The sequence below is a fragment of the Sprattus sprattus genome (assembly GCF_963457725.1).
Source record: "Sprattus sprattus genome assembly, chromosome: 20".
Lineage (NCBI taxonomy): Eukaryota > Metazoa > Chordata > Actinopteri > Clupeiformes > Clupeidae > Sprattus > Sprattus sprattus.
Genome location: NC_137918.1, coordinates 16,072,101 through 16,093,413, shown reverse-complemented (window position 1 = coordinate 16,093,413; position 21,313 = coordinate 16,072,101). Strand labels below are relative to the sequence as shown.

General features: G+C 40.8%; 2 protein-coding genes across 2 annotated transcripts in view; one reads left to right on the top strand and one right to left on the bottom strand.

The window, feature by feature from the left end:
* Nucleotides 1-1,631: 1,631 nt before the first annotated feature.
* LOC308381980 (tissue alpha-L-fucosidase-like) lies at nucleotides 1,632-11,329 on the bottom strand. Its single transcript, XM_080859655.1, has 8 exons — nucleotides 10,849-11,329; nucleotides 10,602-10,736; nucleotides 10,368-10,505; nucleotides 9,834-9,939; nucleotides 8,611-8,811; nucleotides 7,884-8,074; nucleotides 3,166-3,262; nucleotides 1,632-2,265 (listed from the first exon to the last, which is right to left on the bottom strand). The coding sequence occupies exons 1-8, from the start codon at nucleotides 11,196-11,198 to the stop codon at nucleotides 2,134-2,136; spliced, it is 1,350 nt and encodes a 449-aa protein (XP_080715781.1). The 5' UTR covers nucleotides 11,199-11,329; the 3' UTR covers nucleotides 1,632-2,133.
* Nucleotides 11,330-15,185: 3,856 nt separating this feature from the next.
* Nucleotides 15,186-21,313, top strand: part of prrc2a (proline-rich coiled-coil 2A) — a 23,601-nt gene continuing 17,473 nt past the window's right edge. Inside the window, exons 1-4 of the mRNA XM_080859475.1 lie at nucleotides 15,186-15,273; nucleotides 15,518-15,552; nucleotides 18,068-18,219; nucleotides 20,708-20,885. Of these exons, the coding sequence (XP_080715601.1) occupies nucleotides 18,105-18,219; nucleotides 20,708-20,885 (293 nt within the window). The 5' untranslated portion in view covers nucleotides 15,186-15,273; nucleotides 15,518-15,552; nucleotides 18,068-18,104. The remainder of the gene's footprint in view (nucleotides 15,274-15,517; nucleotides 15,553-18,067; nucleotides 18,220-20,707; nucleotides 20,886-21,313) is intronic.

Genomic DNA, 21,313 nt, shown 5'->3' with positions numbered 1-21,313 from the left:
AAGGTTTTTCTTTTTAATTTTAATTTTCTCTACTTTTAGTAGTCTCTCTCAAAGCTTCTGTCCATGTGAGCATTGTGTTGATGTGCTGTGATCTATCTCTGTTTTTACTTCTGTGAAACAAATGCAAAATACATAGATTTCTATATGTATAAATATATAAATAATATAAATATACCCATATAAATAAACACATAAATGTGGGACCTTGTTATGAGGTGGTCACCTTTTTTTTTGTTTTTGAGTATTTGCACTTCACCTGAAACCTGCAATAAAAACGCAAAACACAAACAAAAAAAACAAAACAAAAAACACACAAACAACAATGCGCTTCCTTGCTCAAAAAACGCATGTTAACATAAGTTATTTAAATATGGCAGCTTTCTTGTCCTATTCTTCCTGACTTTAAGTAATACCTGTGTCTTTGACACATACGTGGCTTGACTAGGACCTCTCATTCTTACAGAGTTAAGTGCTTAAGTTATTATTGGTACATTGCATGTACGTATGTATTGCATTTTTTTTTACCGTGAACTTGAATATCTATTCACTGGCAAGTGAGTAGTGCTGATAATAAACTTGATGGTTCTGTGGTTTTCTATAACAAAATAAACCCCATAACTCAACATGTATTCAAACATTTATAACAAGATCACCCATGCAAATTCTTCCTGCAATTCAATTGAATACAAACAACTCCATCCCTCACTCCACTGAAATGAAAAATTAATTCATTTAAATGTACGTAGGTAATCAAATACAAATCACTTCATTGAAATGTAGGTCATCAAATACAAATCAATTCATTTAAATGTAGGTAATCAAATACAAATCACTTCATTGAAATGTAGGTCATCAAATACAAATCAATTCATTTAAATGTAGGTAATCAAATACAAATCACTTCATTGAAATGTAGGTCATCAAATACAAATCAATTCATGTAAATGTAGGTAATCAAATAAAAATCACTTCATTGAAATAGAATTAAATTCATATTTGTAGACAGATCATTACCACTGGAGTTTTGGAGAGGCATTTTCTACACAGGATGCTCCTCTTCTGCGTCCCAAACCCCTCGTACATCTTTCTCTCCCACGTTTGACAAGAAGCTCTTGAAGACCCAACTCTTCAGAGAGCACCTCCCTTCCTAACTGGCACCTTGGCTTAACTTGCACTAAAGCAGTGACAGGCCCGCACTTCTTTTTTCTTTCTATGTCGTTTTCAATTAAAAAAAAAAATAAGCAGTATTTATTGTTACACCAGGTTTTTATTGCTCTTGACTTAGCTTGATTGTTCTCTCCCTTGTACGTCGCTTTGGACAAAAGAGTCTGCTAAATGACTAAATGTAGATGTAAATGCACTCAGGAGCCCAGTATTGAATTCAACTGGCTTTCTGTCCCACTCGTTAGTAGACCCACGGTACGTTCTGATCGCTTTATTCCTGTAAAACACCTCGGGCCCAAAAGAAGCCCGGTCAAACACACTTCTACACCTCATTCACACAGGCCTAAGCCAAATACACTTCTACCCCTTATTCACGCATTCAAATTCAAATGAATACCTGTTCACCTGTTCCATAGGTATTGTGCTCTACACAATAAACAGCATAAAAGAATATAACAGAAAATGTGTAAGAGAATGACAAATGAGGTTTATTTTTTAAAAAGACAGTAAAAACCCAAAACCTGCAGTGCAAAAACAACATCCTGTACAAACAGAATATCATAGTTATCATTAATACATGTACAGTACCAGTCACAAGTTTGGACACAGCTTTCATTTTTTTGAGAAGTGTATTCGTTACTTTTATTATATTTTACATTGTAGATTAATACTGAAGAAGTTTAAACCACGAAAGAACACATGGAATTATGTTCTAAACAAAAAAGTGTTACCTACCATGAAGAAAATGACAAAAGTAAAGAAAAAACTTCTCAAAAAAAGGGAAAGTGTGTCCAAACTTTTGACTGGTACTGTACATAAAGCTAATTTAATTAAGGCTCTGTGATTCATAGTGGGCGGATCATAATCAGTCATAAGCAACGGCCTGTCGTTCTCAATCACTCAGATCGGACCATTTTAGAGAAACAGAAAATTCCCATCTTCCCAAAAAGCTTCCCAAACAGCTGCAGCTCATAACGCTCCCTCCAGCTTCAGGGTCCAGCCTATGCCAGGGGAGTCTGGGATCTCAGGCAGGTATACGATCACTCCAGTCGGGTCCTGAGGTTCCCATCGAAGAGGGGCAGAGACCCCCAACATAGTCACCTGAACATCAACAGAGGACAATTCAGATCAGATCAGACAGCACAGGTAAAATAAATAAGGCAATGATCTTGATTTAACCTAGCCTGACTCCGCCTGCCGATTGCTCTCGGCTCAGTTTTCTCTGAGATTATAGTGTCGAATACCTTTTTGCAAGATGTATAGCTCAGCCACTCTGAAAAGCGGACCTATCAGCGACCAGTGTTGGTGGCTAAGTGCGATACTGTTGAAGTGAAGCATTTGTTTGCCATGTACAGTACCAGTCAAAAGACACACCTTAATTTTTTTTTGAGAAGTGTTTTCTTAACTTGTATTATTTTCTACATTTTCTACAAAGAACACATATGAAATGATGTACTAAACAAAAAAAGTGTTATCTACCATGTAGAAAATAATAAAAGTAAAGAAGAAACTTCTCCAAAATTGAGAAGGTGTGTCCAAACTTTTGACTGGTACTGTACATTGCAAAAACAATGGCGGCAGTGTCAGAGCTAGACAAAGGATGCGAACATGAATGAGTATAGCAACGCTAACAAACGTTAAAGATTTAAAACCAGAGCAAGAAGAATGTGTACATTTGTTCATCAAGGCCAAATACATCGTTTCCTTACTGCCAACAGGGTTTGTTAAAAGGCTAATACATTAGCTTGCACTGTTGGTGAAGAAGTAGGAAGTAAAGTCAATACCGATTGGTTAAAGGCTGGTTCAGTCCAGTGGTTTCAAAATGAACCCGAAGTCTACTTCCATTAGAATGCAACAACAGGAAACAATTCCCCGTGAAGCATGGCCAAAACCCATATATTCACAAAATGAATTTGGGTTTGGCTGTGCAAGGCTAGATTTAGCCCTCGAGTTTTCACTATCACTGAAAGGTAAGGTCTAAAGATGTAGGTCTGAACTTACCACCATCATATCTGTAATCATTGGTGCAGAGAGTTTCAACACTTTGTCAGGTTTCGTGAGGATAATGGCGTACACACTGAAGTCTGTAGAAGTGTACCTAAAAAACACAGAAATAATTGTTAAGCGCTGCTGGACATTATCCTAATTTGTACTGCAGATTAAGATAAGCATCCTTAACTGTACGTTACCAGCCGTACCAGACGCTCCAGAGAGAATATGGAGGCCCCGAATTACTGTAAGGTTAATAGGTTACCATAAAGTGTACCACACCATATGGTTCTCACTGAGAAACAGCTCCAGTGTTCATAAGATGTCTGCTTAGGCCCCTCTGTGTGTGTGTGCCATGGGACGCTGCTGTAGTCTCTCCACCTGGTTTACCTGTAGAAACCCTCGGCCAATTGCACCCAGCGCCACCGCATTGCCGTGCACTTACTCTACCCCATACCCTATGCTAGCATTTATATACAATATACATTATTGCCCTCACTGAAATGTTCCCCTGCCTTACATCCCTTACCCCTGTAACAGTAACCCTATGAGCACAGTGTATACCCACTAAACTGGTTTTGCCTGTATCATGTAATTACCACCAGATGTCTGTACATACAGCCGCGGAAAAAATTAAGAGACCACTTTGAAAAAAGTATCAGTTTTTCTTTTTTTACTATTCATTGGTATGTGTTTGAGTAAAATTAACACTTTTGTTTCATTCTATAAGCTATTGACAACATTTCTACTGAATTTCAAATAAAAATACTGTAATTTAGAGCATTTTTTGCAGAAAAATGACAATTGGTCAAAATAACAAAAAAGATGCTTTTTTTCCAGATATTGATTTCTGATCTCTTCCTAAGTTAAAGCATTAGTATTGTGTAAGTAAGTAAGTAAGCTTTATTTATAGAGCACATTTATATACAGCATAAACTGACCAAAGTGCTTTACAATGACATAAAAGGCAAATAATACAGTATAACAATAATACAATAACAGCCCACATAGGCAAGAACAGGGGGTTAACAGTTCAGGGGGAAAGGAAGGCCAGGGAGTAAAGGTGGGTTTTTAGCCTAGACTTGAAGGCAGAAATAGAGGGGGCGGATCTAATGTCCTGAGGGAGCTGGTTCCACAGACGTGGAGCGGCGACAGCAAAGGCCCTGTCTCCTTTCTGATTGAGCCGTGAGCGTGGCACATGCAGAAACCCTTTGGTACAGGATCTGAGGGACCTTTGGACTGAATGTGGCAGTACAAGGTCAGTGATGTAGGCTGGGGCCAGCCCATTGAGTGCCTTAAAAACAAATAATAAAACTTTAAACTGTATCCTAAAATGAATGGGGAGCCAGTGCAAGGAGGCCAGAATGGGGGTGATGTGCTCACACCTCTTGGTGCCAGTTAAAAGACGTGCAGCTGCATTTTGGACCAGCTGTAGACGTCTGAGTGAGGAGTGGGGGAGGCCGAGGTAGAGGGAATTGCAATAATCCAGCCGTGATGTTATAAAGGCATGAATTACTATCTCCAGGTCTTTATGAGATAGGATGGTTTTGAGGCGGGAAATCACTCTAAGTTGGTAAAAACTAGTTTTGACCACATTACTAATCTGTTTGTCAAGACAGAGTTCAGAGTCAAGGATGACACCTAGGTTTCTGGCGAAGGGTGTGACAAATGGGGTGAAGTAACCTAAATTATTTAGAGTAGTGCATCTTGCCTTGGGGGGGCCAAAAATTATGACTTCTGTCTTGTCACCATTTAACTGGAGGAAGTTGTTGGCCATCCAGTTTCTAATGTCTTCAAGACAGACCAGGAGAGATTGGATGGAGTCCCTAGATTTTAATGGCAGGTAAAGCTGTGAATCATCTGCATAGAGGTGAAAAGAGATGTTATGCTTTCTTATAATGTCACCCAGTGGGAGCGTATACAGGCTGAATAGTATGGGACCCAGTATGGACCCCTGAGGGACCCCATAAGAGACAGGGGCAGATGATGAAGAGAACTGGCCTATAGAGACAGAGAAAGTCCTATGTTTGAGGTAAGAGCTAAACCAAAGTAATGCAGTCTCCCTGATACCCACCTGCTGGTCCAGGCGGGTGAGGAGGATGTTGTGATCTACAGTGTCGAAAGCAGCACTAAGGTCAAGTAATATCAAGATGGCATTATCACCAGAATTCAAAGTGAGGAGCAGATCATTAGTTACTTTAAGCAGGGCAGTTTCTGTGCTGTGAAGGGATCTAAAACCTGATTGAAAGGGTTCTAGTATGTGGTGGGTGGTCAGAAAGGGAGTCAACTGTGACAAAACAGCTTTCTCTAAAACTTTAGAAAAAAAAGGAAGCTTAGAGATGGGGCGGTAATTTTTAAGGCATTCAGCATCAACGTTGTGTTTTTTAAGCAAGGGTTGGACAACCGCATGCTTAAAACATGTAGGGACAGTGCCGGATGTGAGGCATGAGTTTAGAATTACCTGAATAGAGGGGCCAACTGCATCAAAAACATCCTTTATGATAGAAGAGGGAATGGCATCATGGGGGGATGCAGTGGGTTTCATGTGCAATACTAAATCCTGCAGTTCAATGAGAGAAATGGCCTGAAATCGGTTAAATAATAGCTGGTGCACCAGAATGATCTGGTGGAATGGGTGATGGGGAGGGGGTAAACAATGATCTAATGTTCTCTATTTTATCGGTGAAAAACTTAAGGAATTTCTCGCAGGTATCAGTAGATACATCAGCAACTGGGGAGTTAAGAGGGTTGATAAAAGAATTAATAGTGCTAAATAAAATGTTGGGTCTATTAGAATGTTTGCTTATCAGACCAGAGGGGTGTAGTTTAAGAATCTATATGAACTTGTTTTCTTTGCATTATTCGAGATCTGAAAACATTCCATTTATTTTGCTATTTTGACCAATTGTCATTTTTCTGCAAATAAATGCTCTAAATGACAATATTTTTATTTGAAATTTGGTAGAAATGTTGTCAGTAATTTATAGAATAAAACTAAAATGTTAACTTTACTTTAACTCATACCATTAAATAGTAAAACACGAGAAACTGATCATTTTTAAGTGGTCTCTTAATTTTTTCCGCGGCTGTATACTACGTACATCGACCAATGCTGGCTGTGTACAACCCCAGTTGTTTCCCTTCCCCTTCTGCCACACAACCCTCCCCCTTCCCCCCTTCCCTATCTCCACCCGGCCGACCTCAAGTAGATGGGTGCCGTGGTTCTGCTTAAGGTTTCTTCCTGCCTAACAGGGAGTTTTTTCTTGCCCCTGTTGCCATTGTGCTCGCACTAAGGGGGTTCAGGCTCTGGGCTCTGTAAAACGCCTAGAGGCAATTGTATTGTTATGGCGCTATTTAATTAGCCTGGTGACACCAGCCTACGTATTTCCGCCTGAATTGATTTCAAGCTCATACTCAGTCTGGCCCAACCCCATTGACAATCGTCTCCAGAACTCAAAATTTTGCAGGACCAATCAGCGAACAGTTCAGAGCTGTGACGCAAAACTCGCCTTGGAGGAAAAGACACGAAAAGCTATCGGAAAAGTTGTCTCAACTCTCGAGAACATCAGAAAATTAAAAGGAGAACAAGAGTATTTTCTTGTAAGTTTTATGATTGGAAAGGACGTCGTAGCTCTTCTCCCAACTGGCTTTGGGAAGAGTTTAATCTACCGAATGCTTACTAAACGTTGCTGATTGGTTAAGGGAACTCCAATGATTTTAAACCTCAAGATAAGCACCCGCCGATCTCGGAAACCAAAATGCATTGGGTTGGCTCAGACTGAAAGACGGAATGAAATGGAGTCACAGGCTGGTAATGGCCAGGCTACTATTTAATTATTATCATCATGAACCTGTAAATCCTTACCACACGGGGTAGAGTGCTGTTTTTTCAAAGCATTCAAAACAACTTGCAGTACAGGTAAGGCGTACATTTTGTACAGGATGTGTGGTTCGTGGGAAACGAACCCATGACCATGCTGTTGTTAGCCCCTGAGCTACAGGCGCATGATGAAAGGCATACAATCCACTCCTTAATGTCATTATTGATGTCATCATCAAGTTGTATGTGCTTATGTGCTGAGGTGTTTTTTTTTACTGTTCCCACACTGTACTCCTCTAGGAGCATAGTCTGAGTGTTGTCTTTTCTCTCCTCCCCTCCCTAATGTTATGCTGTAATTCTTCCCTTTCTTTAGCCAGTTTCACTCTGGCAGGGGGACTGCCAATGAAAACTAGCCTTTTGGCTACAATTGGGTGCATTTACATGTTAATGTTTATTAATGCACACTGTCCCTCTTCATCAAATAAACAAATTAAATCAAATGTTATTATAACTTGCAGTACAGGTTAGGCGTACATTTTGTATAGGATGTGTGCTTCGTGGGAAACGAACCCATGACCATGCTGTTGTTAGCCCCTGAGCTACAGGTGCATGATGAAAGGCATACAATCCACTCCATAATGCAATTATTGATGTTGTCATCATCAAGTTATGATAGTGCCACTGATGGAACTTGAAATATTGCTATCTCTTGTAGTAAGACATTAACTGCTTGTTCTGTATCTGCAACTTACTCTGGATGTGTACTCTGTCTGTCTCTCCCTAAGCCATTGACATGTGACCCCCTCTTCCTGCTAGAGTCCTTTGTGTCCTGGCATCAACCCGTCCCCCCATAGGTGAACCCCTCACTGTACCAGTGAATGCCATGAACCTAGAAATGGAAGGTCCTCACCACACGGGTAGAGTGCCGTTCTCGCTCTGCACCCGCCAGGGTTTGGTGGCGTAGATGGCCTCCCCGTTGACCTTCAGCCAGCCCCCGAGGCCCAACAAGCGCTCCTGGAACACTGCAGGGATGGTGCCGTCAGGAGTGGGACCCACGTTCAGCAGGTAGTTCCCTCCTAAGGCCACTGTGTACACCAGGTCCTGTAGCATCAACACAGACAAGAGTGGGAAGTGGGGAATACTGGTTAATGGAATTGGGGAATACTGGTTAATGGAAGTGGGGAATACTGGTTAATGGAAGTAGGGAATACTGGTTAATGGAAGTGGGGAATACTGGTTAATGGAAGTGGGGAATACTGGTTAATGGAAGTAGGGAATACTGGTTAATGGAATCGGGGAATACTGGTTAATGGAATTGGATTGGAATGTTTTTTTTTTTTTGGTTTGGTCTTTCAGCAGCAATTTACGTGATGGTAATTACAATGCATGGTATGGCAGTAAGAGCACATATGGTATGGCCGTCACAATTCCAACAGCATCTTTCTGTTAGAGCAGCTTCAAAATATGATTTGAACACGTATCATGTATTTACCACCGGATGTCTGTACTACGTACATCGACCAAATGCAGGCTCTGTACAACCCTGTTGTTTCCCTTCCCCTTCTGCCACACAACCCCCCCCCCCCCCCCCCCTTCTCCCCTTCCTATCTCCACCCTCAGCAGTCGGCCAAAATCACCTTGATGATATCTGGCAGCGCCATCAGCTCTTTAATCCGCATGTTCCGTCTGTACCCCCAAGAGTGTGTGTCCACCGACGTGCATTTCTCCCATTTGTGATTGGGTAACGATCCAGGAGTAAACTTGTCAGCGCAGTTGAAGTAACCTCCATGTTTGCAAGCACATCCTGCCCCCCATCTGTCATTGGTCACAACAACATCCTGTAAACAGAACAACAAAAACAACAACAAGCCACTGTGAAGCACTGCACAACAGGGAAGAGTGATGTATACAGTACACAAGCACATTATATTAATACAAATATATAATAATAATAATTAATTTAATAAAAAGAATGAAAGCAGAAAGCAAGTCCCTCTAAACCAATGAAGTGAGACATTAACGGCTTTGTACATTATTCTGAGGTGCTATTTCCCCATTCTTCTTAGTAACTTTTATAAAGGACATCTAGGTGGATGGGGTGGTGGTCTTGGACTGCATTTTAAACATTCAAACGGAATCTCAGAGTGCTACATAGTTAAAAACAACCCATAACAAAAGCATAGTTTAAAGGAAAAAAAAAACATATTTGAAAAGCATAGCTTAAAAAATAATACGTTTTTAAAAAGTAGGAAACGCCTTTCCGAATATAAAGGTTTTTAGGCCAGTCTTAAAACAGTCTAGTGTCTGTGTTGCCCTTAATTATACTCACACTTCCCCTAGTTCTTTATAATGCTGTTATCAAAGCTACACATCAATAAGAGAGATGATGTCCTGTACCCAGACAGTAGGCCTCCTGAAGCATACTAACTGTAGATTGTAAGTTCTCTTCCCTGGGCCTAGCACTTAAGTCCTATGAAACCGACAAATATTTCAAAACACTTTGCTTTTAATGCTTTTTTTCCATTATCAATCATTTGCTTGCATTGTCCCTCACTTGTAGGTCACGATGAAATCCATCCATTGACTGTATGTAGCCTAAAAGTACTGACAATCTGCTGCCACTGCATCTAATACCAATTGTAAATGCTTTGAATGAAGGTTTGAATTGTCAGGCTCCAATACTTATGTCCTGAATGTCTAAATGACAATATAATTCATTTAATTTGTAGTGCACTCTACATTCAAACAGAATCTCAGAGTGCTACATAGTTAAAAACAGCCCATAATAAAAGCATAGTTTAAAGAATAATACGTTTAAAAAAAAAGTAGGAAACGCCTTTATGAATAATACTGGATTCACCTTGACTGGGCTTTCATTGTAGAGCCAGGCCAAGAATTCTGTAGAGTTCCAGTAAGTGTCGGGGGCTTCCCAATCTCCATCTGACCAGATCAGGTCGGGTTTATACCTGATTTAAACATATAGATAGATAGATGGATGGATGGATGGATAGATAGATGGATATATGGATAGATAGATAGATAGATAGATAGATAGATACTTTATTGATCCCGAGGGAAATTAAGGTCATCCAGTAGCTTATACATTTAACTCACAAACATACATACATGAATCACAACAAAAACAATACACATAGGGAGAACATGTACACAGGGAGTGGGGTGTTTACATGTACAGGATAGTCCGGCCCTGGCATGACATGAACTACAAGGAGTGCCAGACAACGACTCAAGCTTTACTTTATAAAGAAGTTGAACGTCAGCACAAAGCACAATTTTATGAGCATTTATTATGGCTCTTTTACATTGAACTTTATTTGAATATTGTTAGTGCAATCATCCCATATAAGCATCAACCTTGGGTGAACGGCCTTACCTTACAACCAGGTTATAGAGCTCGGGCAAAAGTTTGTTTTGCGGAAACTCCTGAGTTTTAAAGCCATTCTTCTTATCACTTAGGTACATGGGATTGAACCACTCATACAACGAGTTGTACACACCATAGTGAAGAGATCTGTGAGGAAGCAATCACATGATAAACTACCATTCACCAAAGAGGACAACAGCAATAACAGGAACTGAAGTATTGAAAAGTTCAACTGAGACCAACTTCTTCCGTATTGCATCCGCCAATTCCCCAGTAATGTCTCTGTGTGGCCCCGTGTCCACAGAATTCCAGTTCCAGGAGAACGGCGATCCCCAGTTTGTGAAGCCTTCGTGATGTTTCGTCGTCAGCACCACATACCTGGGAAGGGAGAAGATGGTGGAAAAAAATGGAAGTAACACAAAATTATGAAAACACAGCTCAAAAATGCAAACTAGACTAGGGATATGGAAGAACATAAGGCATCACATACTTGGCACCTGAGGCCTCGAAAATGTCAGCCCACTCATTAGGGTCGAAGAATACTGCGCGAAGCTCGGGTGCAAAATCAGCGTATGTAAATCCAGGAGGATAGTTCTTCGACATGTAGGACACGTAATTTGGATTTTTTTCACCTTGCAAGTACCACCAAAACCACTCGCTACCGAACCCTGGAACTGAAAAAACACCCCAGTGCACGAAAATCCCGATTTTCGCCTCGTCGTACCACTTAGGAAGTGGTCTTGAGTCGATACTCTCCCAGTCTGGAGTGTATGGAGCTGCAGTCTCTGACATGCATAGCCACAAACTCAAAACACTTAGTATCCAAACGCAGCGACCCATCTTGTCCAACGGTCGGTTCTAAGAACCTGCAAAGGTGCACGACCGAATACAAGACTTGGAAGGTGTGAAAGCAGGTTTCAGTAGTTCCTTAACATGACATGACTCAATCATGTGATTGTGATCATAATAACAGGTTCTCTTTTCTTCGCTGGTAAGACAGGTCTGCATGTTGATGTGTGGAAAAGGTGTATACCGCCATCTCCTGGACTTTATGGAATAGAACCGCACATACAGTTTTTACAGGCTTGCAAAAGTATTCAGCATCCCTAGAAGTTATCATCACCATTTCCCCAATTACCGATTATACCTATACGTACTTACTTATTTTCCCTATCAGTATTTTGCATGACGAACATTTAAGCTCTAATAAATCATTTGTCATTTGTCTGCTAACATTTAAAACAAATACCCATGCATAAGCATGCAACCCATTGGCTTTTGAGATCCAGATTAGGACAGATGACAAATGAACTATAAATGCCACAACACAATGGTGTATCCTATTTGACCCTACTTGATCATAATTAGATTATACCTATGAGTGGTTAAAGTAGAGATCTCCTTCTGGATATAAACATCACCCTTCTAGGGCTGAAATAACAGAGGGAATGAAACCTAAACAATGTGATTGAAATACTTAAGTGAAGAAAATATCGAAGTTTTTAAATTAGCACTGGATCCATAAAAAAAAAGCATCACACCACCCAGATGCTTTGTAGAAAAGGTTGCAGCCAAAACCAAGCATCCAAGGGATATTAATAGGCCAGGTGCACGAAATACTCAGTGTGGGCAGTTTGTTTCCTGTTTAGCCAGGTGTATTTGAACCTGCTGCTATTCTGAATGTAGGCTAATTAGCGTCTACACGGACCTGGTTAGGTGTTGCACCTAGTGAATCAGCGTTACGATAAAGAAGGACGTGTAGACACTAATTACATTCAGAATAGTGGCAGGTTCAAACACACCTGGCTAAACAGGAAACAAACAGCCCACACTGAATATTTCGTGCACCTAGCCTATTGGTGTGGAAGGCCATCACAGTCCAGCCACCACCCTGAACAATCTACAAACCTCAGTGGCTGGAACTGGGGTGCAACTGTAAGTCACGTGTAGAAATCCACAATCTTAGGAGACATACATATAATTGCCCTTTATTGAAGGGTGGAAAATATAAGCCATTGTTTTCGAGGATCCACATTAAAGCACATGTGGAGGTCGCTATAACGATGTGGGGAAAGGACAATTACCCAAGGCACAAGAAGAAAAACCAACATTGGAAGGGCTCAAAAAAAGAAAAGTGAGAATGTTTGAATGGCTCAGCCAAAGCCCTGACCCTACCGAGAATCTGTGGCATTGCAGTCCAAGACCACCACCCCATCCACCTAGATGTCCTTTATAAAAGTTACTAAGAAGAATGGGGAAATAACACCTCAGAATAATGTACAAATAATGTACTGATGACTCACTTTATTGGTTTAAAGGGACTTGCTTTCTGCTTGCATTCTTTTTATTTTTCACATCTTTTTATCCTGGTCTTAATAGCCTTGATCAAGTTAATGAGCCATAGTTTACCTACCAGGCTATTGCTATGAGATTGAAGTTATAATAACAGTTCACGTCAGTGTCCTTCTGTTTAATTGTTTAGAAATTGGTGAACTGTCGCCTTGAGATTTCCCTGGTAGTGCTAGATCTAGTGGGCGTGGTTCAGTTAAATGCATCATTACAATCAACAGTAAAGTACTTCCTATTTCTATGAAATCCCCCCTCATATATACAGTATATAATTAATTTCTGAGTTTTTTAATGTGTTTTGTTTATTTATTTTGTCTGTCTTGTTTTGTTAGGGTTTGTTCATTTATTGTTCTTCTGTATTCTGTAGCCTCAGTCAGGGCATTGCTGCAAAAGAGCCCTGTGCTCAGTCAATTCTCCCTGAATAAACAATGATAATGATTAATGATGAAAATATCACTTTGGGATGCTCTTTCCCTAATGGTCAAATGGACCACTGTCACTGTTTCAGCAAGAACAATCCTTGGGGAGACAAATGGTCAGCTAAGGTGCAGATGGAGGAAAACATTACAGAAAGCATTATTGTTGTAGCTTTTCTGTCCATGGATGTAATTGTCTACAAATAAATTCTAATCCTGCATTCAGATGTGAATGAAAATGCTATTTATTTTTCTGAGATACTTAAGTAATGTGTCATCGTCAATGACTGTGACAAGATTATTCTAAAAGCTGGGTTTGATGCAAACTGCGCAATCAAAGTCAAAGTCAAAGTAGCTTTATTTGTCAATTACTTCAAATGTCAAGACATACAAAGTATTCGAAAAAACGTTTCCCACTCTCCTACGGTGAAACATATAAGTGCACAGGCACAACAGAGAGGACATACAAACATACAGACAAGACATTACATAATACAAGTAGAACATACAGATAAACATATAGCAGCATAAGTTACATAAAGTGAGGCTATGTAGTGCAAAAAAAGGGCAATTTGGTACAGTGAGTGGTGTTACCATAAGTGATAAAAGTGCAGAAGTAGATTGTTACAGAGTCCTGAGTGATTTAAGGGGGGGTGGGGGAAGTTGGATATGGCTGGGAGGAGTGAGGGGAGAGAGTTTAGTGTCCTGACAGCTTGGTGAATGAAGCTGTTGCTGAGTCTGGTGGTGCAATGCCTTTATACTGGAGGTGGAGGTTGTGGAGCCAAAGACTATCTCAAATACTGTAACTGGGATCCCCTGTGTGTAAAGCCCTCGTGATATCTCATCCTGGAACGGGAGAAGATGGCTGAACAAAAGAGAAATCACACAAAATAGTGAAAACACAGCTCAGAAATGCAACCTAAACTGGAACATTAAAGAGCATAAGGCATCGCTTGCTTGGCACCTGAGGCCTCGAAAAAGGTAAGCCCATTCATTTGGGTCGAAGAATATTGCGCAAAGCTCAAATGCATAATCCAGGAGGATAGTTCTTCGACATGCAAGACATGCACGTAATTTGGATTTTTTTGCACCTTGCCAGTACCACTTAAACCACTTGCTACCGCAAATACGCCCCAGTACACGGAAATCTACACATTCACCTCATCGTACCACCATATGAAGTGGTCTGGAGTCAAGATTATTCCAGTCTGGAGTGTATGAGCTGTAGATTCTTACATGCATAGCCACAAAATCAAAACACAGTATCCAAATGCAGCAACCCCTCTTTTCCAACGCTCAGTTCTAAGAAGCTGCAAACGTGAAGGACCGAATGGAAGTCTTGAAAGGTGTGAAAGCATTTCCAGTATATCCATAACAAGACATGACTCAATCCTGTGATAAAACAGGTCTGAATGCAAATATGTAAAAGTTGCTAGGACAAGATTACAAATGCGTCTCATATCATTATTATTGCTTAGGAAAGATGTTTGGGAAAGATGCTTGTCTCAGAAAATTGTCTGGGGTTGTGAGAGGCCACAGTGTAACAAAGCAATGGTCTGGGAGTCCCCCTGATGCATACAGATGGTGCTCCCTTTGAATGTGTGTAGAGACCTCTATAGTCATTGGGTGCTTCTGAATCTGTCAGGATCTGTAGGTTTTGCTTTGGCCTGGGACATCAGAGGGAGGACGTATTAGGAAGAGGAATTCAACCAGGCCATTCACACCACAACCACAATGTTGTCATTTAAGTTGACAGAAAGAAATATCGCTCCTTTTTCATGCCAGAAGACGAAATAATTTGCAGGGGCCACCATGGGTTATCAGGTCAAGATCAGGCGAAAATATTTGAACCTTTTATCACAGTCGAAACGTGAGAATGTGGAAAACACATACGAATGACATAAAATCCTTAGCTACTGTAGGGCGTGATTTAAATCCATGGCAATGAAACATGAACCAGATTTTTTCAAGACGGGTTTGGAACTTACTATGTTAAATTAACCCCGCCTCCAAAATCTGTACCCCACCCCCTTCTGCGCTACCGTCTCTAGTAGCCGTTGACGGCTCTTGTAGTGACGGATCAACCCCGCTCTGTAACATTTTCTTTTTCTTTTTCATTTGTTTTGTGGAAAAAGAAAAAAGGAGTACAAGTAAGCGCATCACATACATCCGTCTTAATCCCTTAATTTCATAAGTTATTCAAAAATACATTTCTGTTTTAAGTCGGGGTTTCCTTAGCTACGGCTATTGAGCCGATAGCTGTTCAGAATTGGTAGCTTGCTAGCATAGCTAACGTCAAATAGCTAGCTAGCTCGAGGTTTATGCTAACGTGTGTCATTGCTGTTTGATTACGTTAGGTAGCCGGCCAGCTAACGCTAACTGTTTTTTATTCAGCGATACAACCTCGAGACAAGTCGGGACAAGACCAGGTCAGTAACCAAAGGTTTTCTTTTGGTTTGTAGCATGCGATATTGATATTGTAGCTCTCAGTTGAGTTACGTCAATGTTGCTTCCGTATATCAAATTGAAGTAGTCTAAAATAATGTTAACGTTACAGCTTAACGTTACTGACTGGCTACGATAGCAATGGGCCAGCATCCACTGCCTACTCAAACCACTTGCTTTCGATTGGTTCTATTTACATAACTGAGCAGTATATTGTTTGATGTTGTTGTTTGTTGGGCACTGTCGAGCGAGTTTACATGTTATTCAACTGTGTTTTTCAACTACTGCCAGGTAACGTTAACAATCGCTGGATTGCTAGCTACCGAGTTTGTTGAGTGAAATGTAGCTAACGTTACGCATTGGGTGGAGTGACCCAAATACAATGTGCATAGATGTAATCCAAATACTTGTGGGTAATATGGTGATCAAATAATTGCATGCATGTTTTAATTTGCGTTTTATTCTGTGCTATATGCCATCATCTGGCACCTGCACATGTTGCTAGCTGTTTGGGTTAACGTTAGGTCAGCAAACCAGCAACCGGTTTGTTGTTAAAAACACCGTTCGGCCTAGCTAACGTTACCATATAACGTTAATGCCGCCATTTTGTTTTGTTCTCTCTAATAAAAACGAATTGGTCTGTTATCAAAATATGATGTCGAATATTTTGATAACCCAAATTGTAGCACACATTTTAACGAAGGAACGCCTATTTGGATGATCACATAATTTCTTAAATCTATAAACACTATAAAAGGTTCACATGTATTATGAAACGAATCGCAGCCCCCGTCCTCAACACGAAATATGGAGGCCGTACACTGGGTGCTAGTTAGCTGCGTTGCTAAATTGTTGCCTATACTGGATCCTAACATAAGCTAGCTAGTTTTACTTTCATGATCACGCAGTTGATTTAACCTACCTGTAGACTTCAATAAGAGAGTTTAACTTTATGGTTTGTAAATTACAATAAACTGATTTACGAACGATTGTAGGGGTACAACGTAATTCACAATGAACTATCTATTCCTAGCCAGTAAGGCTTACATTGCAGCTAGCTAGCTCCGTGGCTACCTTCACCATTAGCTAATTTAACAGTAATTACGCTAGCTGGAGTGTTTCATATGACAGTATTTGATCATTTCCGCATATACGTTTAGAAATCTAAGTGTTTTAATTTGTGCGTACATTAGGTAGATAGCTACTGTATCTCGACATCGAGCAATCGATTTTTACTAAGGCATTGTTAGGTTTAAGAACATGTGGGCCTTGTGTGAAATGTGATGACTCGCTAATGTTGGTTAGCTAATCTCTACGTAATATGTAGCGCTGTTCGCCGGCCATCCCACGACCTAATTTCCTAATCTCTTTGGTTAGTGCATGTTCTCTAAGTTTAGGGCGTGAGGACGATAGGACATTTTAATTGCTCGTATCGTTGTTCATATTGTTCACAAGTATTTATTTTTGGTAGGCGTTTGGTAATCTGTGTGTACCTAGCAGATGCTTGGGTGTGTATTTTTCACACATCCACTGAATGAATCTCACGTCTGACCAGGACAAGTGTAGATTTTCTACCATTGGTAATCAGCGACATGTAGTCAGGTACTTACATAATGCAATAGCTTTCGATTGTGTAGCCCATAACACGATTCTGTTTTGATTCACAAAAATGGCATTTCGACTTATTCGAACAAGCTGTCCCTTCACATACCCAGTCAGTCTCGTATTTCGTAACATGGTGATATGAGGCGTCCCATCAGATTCAATTTAACCAGAAAATGATTTCAAATTGAAACTTCATTACATTGGCATCCACTGTGAGACAGCTGGAACATTTAGTGCAATGTAATTTCATAGTAGAATAGTTATGTAGCTTTATGTAGTTTTATATCATTTTAGTCACTGCATTTCATATTGAAAATGTGTTTTTAACAAGAAATGCACTAACTAGCCATACTTGCTAAGTTTTTACTGCCTTGTGGTTTGGATTGGACGTTTTGATACAGGCAAACTGATGAAGGTTAGCATCTTACTCCATTTCATTACATGAAACTGAGTTACTTGTAATAATCATAGGTCAATACACACTGTAACATACCTGTGTCACTTGACACTGGGAGGGAAAAACCTGTGTTATAAATCTGCAAGATGTCAGGGCCGTTGATTTTATTGGCAAGCAGTAAACCATACTCAGTCCTGGTGTTGCCATGGAGGCAACCCTGCTCAAGGCAGGCACAGAGGAACATCATTTATAATGCATTGCCATGGCAACACCACTTCTTACCGTTTTCCCTGAACTGTTTGTCTTGTACCTTGAACAATTTGAAATAAAATATCTTTACAGTACCCTTCAAAAGTGAAATAGATGTAGTTCAAAAGTGAAATAGATGTAGTTCTTAGCGTTACTGTTATATTATGAGATACCTGTTTGTCATACTCAATAGGTAATATGCGAGAGTCTTACTGGTGTTTTAACTGCTCCCTCCGCTCTCATTTCAGTCTCAAGGCTCACCATACTCAATGAGCGGACAGCGCAATGTCAGAGCGTTCTGGGCAAACGGCAAAGGGGAAGGATGGCAAAACCAAGTATGCATCTCTCAACCTGTTTGATACCTACAAAGGAAAGAGCCTTGAAACACAGAAGCCAGTTGGTGAGTCCTTTTGAGTCTTAAAGTAGTAAAAAACGCACTCTCAAGCTTGTCTCATTACTTTTTAATTTTTACCAGTTAATCCATAGACCAGTGGTTCTTAACCCTATTGGAGGTCCTGAACCCTGCAAGCTTCATCAGGGCATTCGCCGAACCTTTCGTATTTGAAAAATTAAATCCGATTTCTTCAAAACGTAGGCAAAAAACGACCCAACATTGTTAGTGTGGACCGCGCTATACTGTGTGTGTCTTGACTCCTGCCGAACCCCTGAGAGTGACTCAACGAACCCCTGGGGTTCGATCGAACCCAGGTTAAGAACCACTGCCATAGACGCATTTTGGCCTAAGCCATCGTCAGTCCTTTTGAGTCCTCATGAGTACTTTTAGCTGGTCTGCCATGGCCACTCCATTGTTTGAAGTTGACAGGAAACGACAGTGGAAGTAGACGCCAGCTTCCTCCCTCCATTTTTTTCTGTTCTCTTCCTTCCTTTCTTTCCCTTTCTGTATTAACTATATACCTATTCATGTGCCCAAATTACTTATTATTATTATTATTATTTATTTATTATTATCTTAAAAAATATTTGTCCTTTGTTCTTGTTTATGCTTTTTTTTTTTGTTATGCTATGTGTTATGTCTTATGCACCAACCACACCAAGTCAATTTCCTGTATGTGTGAAGATACTTGGCCATTAAAAGAATTCTGATTCTAAACACTGAATCAAAGGTTACAGAGGGACCGTAATAGTTATTAAGTCATATGTACCTATAACTGAAGGAAAACAGATGGTATGGTGTTAAGGTACAAGACCAATCTGTGTCAACTGTCAGTTTTGCTGTTTGTGTGCTGAGGTCCACCACCCTTTAGTATAATCCCTGATTTTCAGTGCCACGGCTCCCTGCCGGCACATAGTTGCAGAGATTGAAGCTGTTCATATTGTCTCCAGTTTTATATTTGGTTGATAATATAATAAACATAAAATAATGTTAAAACAAATATAATGTATAAAATAATATCACATAGGTTTTGTGAACAGTTCATGATCTGTTTGGGTTTGATGTACAGGAGCCTATAGTTAGGCCTAGTTCATAGTTGGGTTAATCTTCTCAGAGCACACAGATGGCTTGACAAGATATGATGGAAGAAAATATGTATTGTGTGGGTTTTTTTTTTTTTGCCAGACCATAACCTGCCACAATCCATGGCATGGGTAACAGCTGGTACACAGAGAGGTATTTGAGGGGGTGGGACTTTTTTTTTTCCCTCCAAAAAAGCCAGCAGTTATCTTGAGTAGGATTCAATACACTTCAGCTGAACTCCTCTTATTGTACTGGTGATAATGTCTGATTTAATCTACTGGATCTGTATGCATGAGAAATTCTAATATGGCAGAGAAACAATCAAGCTCAGACTTAATTACACTTCATAGTACAATGAGGTGCCGTGGTGACAGAGGACGGGTCAGCAGAGAGAAGCAAAAGAGATGATTTGAAGTCGCTAAAGCAGGCAAGGGGAAAGCAGTCTCCCCTAACCTGGTTCCCCTTAGTAGCTGAGGGGCCTCCACTACACGAGGCTGGGCCGAGTGAGGGCTCACACTGAGACAGAGGTCTGCTTGTGATCGGGAGCTTTCCCCTCCCAGTGCAGTTCCATGGGGCCCGTCCATACCAGATTGCAGAATCGGCTGCTATGTTATCTAGGTCGGGTATAATGATGGAGTCTTTAACAGCTCTAAGTAGCATGCCTCATTTTCCTCCTGATACGGTCCCTCTATCTGAGCTTCCCTTAGAAACAATTAGGGAGTTGAGTACAGCTTTGCTAAGTACGGAGCTGACTCGCTCAGAGATTTCAGTAGGAGGTTCAGCTCTAGGTGCTATGGTGGTCCACTACCCTATAGAATCACTCAAAATGTAGCTTGAACTTCAGCTAGACACAAACACACACACACACACACACACACTCTCTCAGACACACACACACTCAGACACACTCTGGATGTTCACATATACAGCCATGGGGAGAATCACTCAAAATGTAGCTTTAACTTCAGCCGTGCTCTGGATGTTCACATATAAGCCATAGTGAAACATGTTAAATATCTAGGGTTAGACACACACACACTCACACACTCCCAGACACACACTCACACACACACACACACACTCTCAGACACACACACACACACTCAGACACACTCTGGATGTTCACATATAAGCCATAGTGAAACATGTTAAATATTCAGACAGTGGGGGGTTAGAGAAGCAAACGTGCCAAACTACCCATTTCTACTCCTGACATTTTCTCCCGTGCCTCTTGGTTTCCTGCTTGCCCCCCCCCCCCCCCCCCCCCCCCCCCCCCCCGGGTCTCTTATTCGCCTGCTCCTCCTTGCCTGGCCGTATCATGTTACAGCCCTCTCTGTGCTATTGAGACTCTCTCTCTCTCTGTCTGTCTGTCTTGCTCTCTCAGTCTAACTCTTTCTCCCTCTGCCGTTAGTTGCCCCTCGTCATGGCTTGCAGTCTCTTGGTAAAGTGTCCTCTGCACGGCGCATGCCCCCCCCTGCCAACCTGCCCAGTCTGAAGGCGGAGAACAAAGGCAACGACCCCAACGTCACCCTCGTTCCCAAAGACGGCACAGGATGGGCAAGCAAGCAGGAACAAGCAGACCCAAAGAGGTGAGCAACCTATACGGGTATCTGTGTGTGTGTGTGTGTGTGTGTGTGTGTAGGAACAGGAACAAGCAGACCCAAAGAGGTGAGCGACCTCTTCGGTTCCTCCAGATTAGATTATATTCAATTTAGATTCAACTTTATTGTCATTGCACAGAGTACAAGTACTTAGAACATCATGGGGGGAGAACCAGAACGAGAGTAACTCTTTTATTATCTGTCCTCTGTCAAACAGTTGCTTTTACAGACCTGGAATAAACCATTTAGGTATAATTTGAGTAACAGTGAAACAACTGCAGTCTTACTTTTGCCCCTCCATGTCAGGTCAAAGTAACATGTATGCATGTGTAATTTAACATACAGTTCAAATCATGTGAACCTCCCAAAATGCCTATTTTTTTTTTTTACAACATATGATTATCTCAAATGACACA

Excerpts from the sequence above, each read along its gene's own strand:
- LOC308381980 (XM_080859655.1), bottom strand. The coding sequence starts at position 11,198 with ATGGGTCGCTGCGTTTGGATACTAAGTGTTTTGAGTTTGTGGCTATGC. Across the intron at positions 8,075-8,610 it reads CGCTGCCAGATATCATCAAG|GACCTGGTGTACACAGTGGC; the intron begins GTGATTTTGGCC and ends TTGATGCTACAG. Across the intron at positions 3,263-7,883 it reads AACGGCACTCTACCCGTGTG|GTACACTTCTACAGACTTCA; the intron begins GTGAGGACCTTC and ends TGTGTTTTTTAG.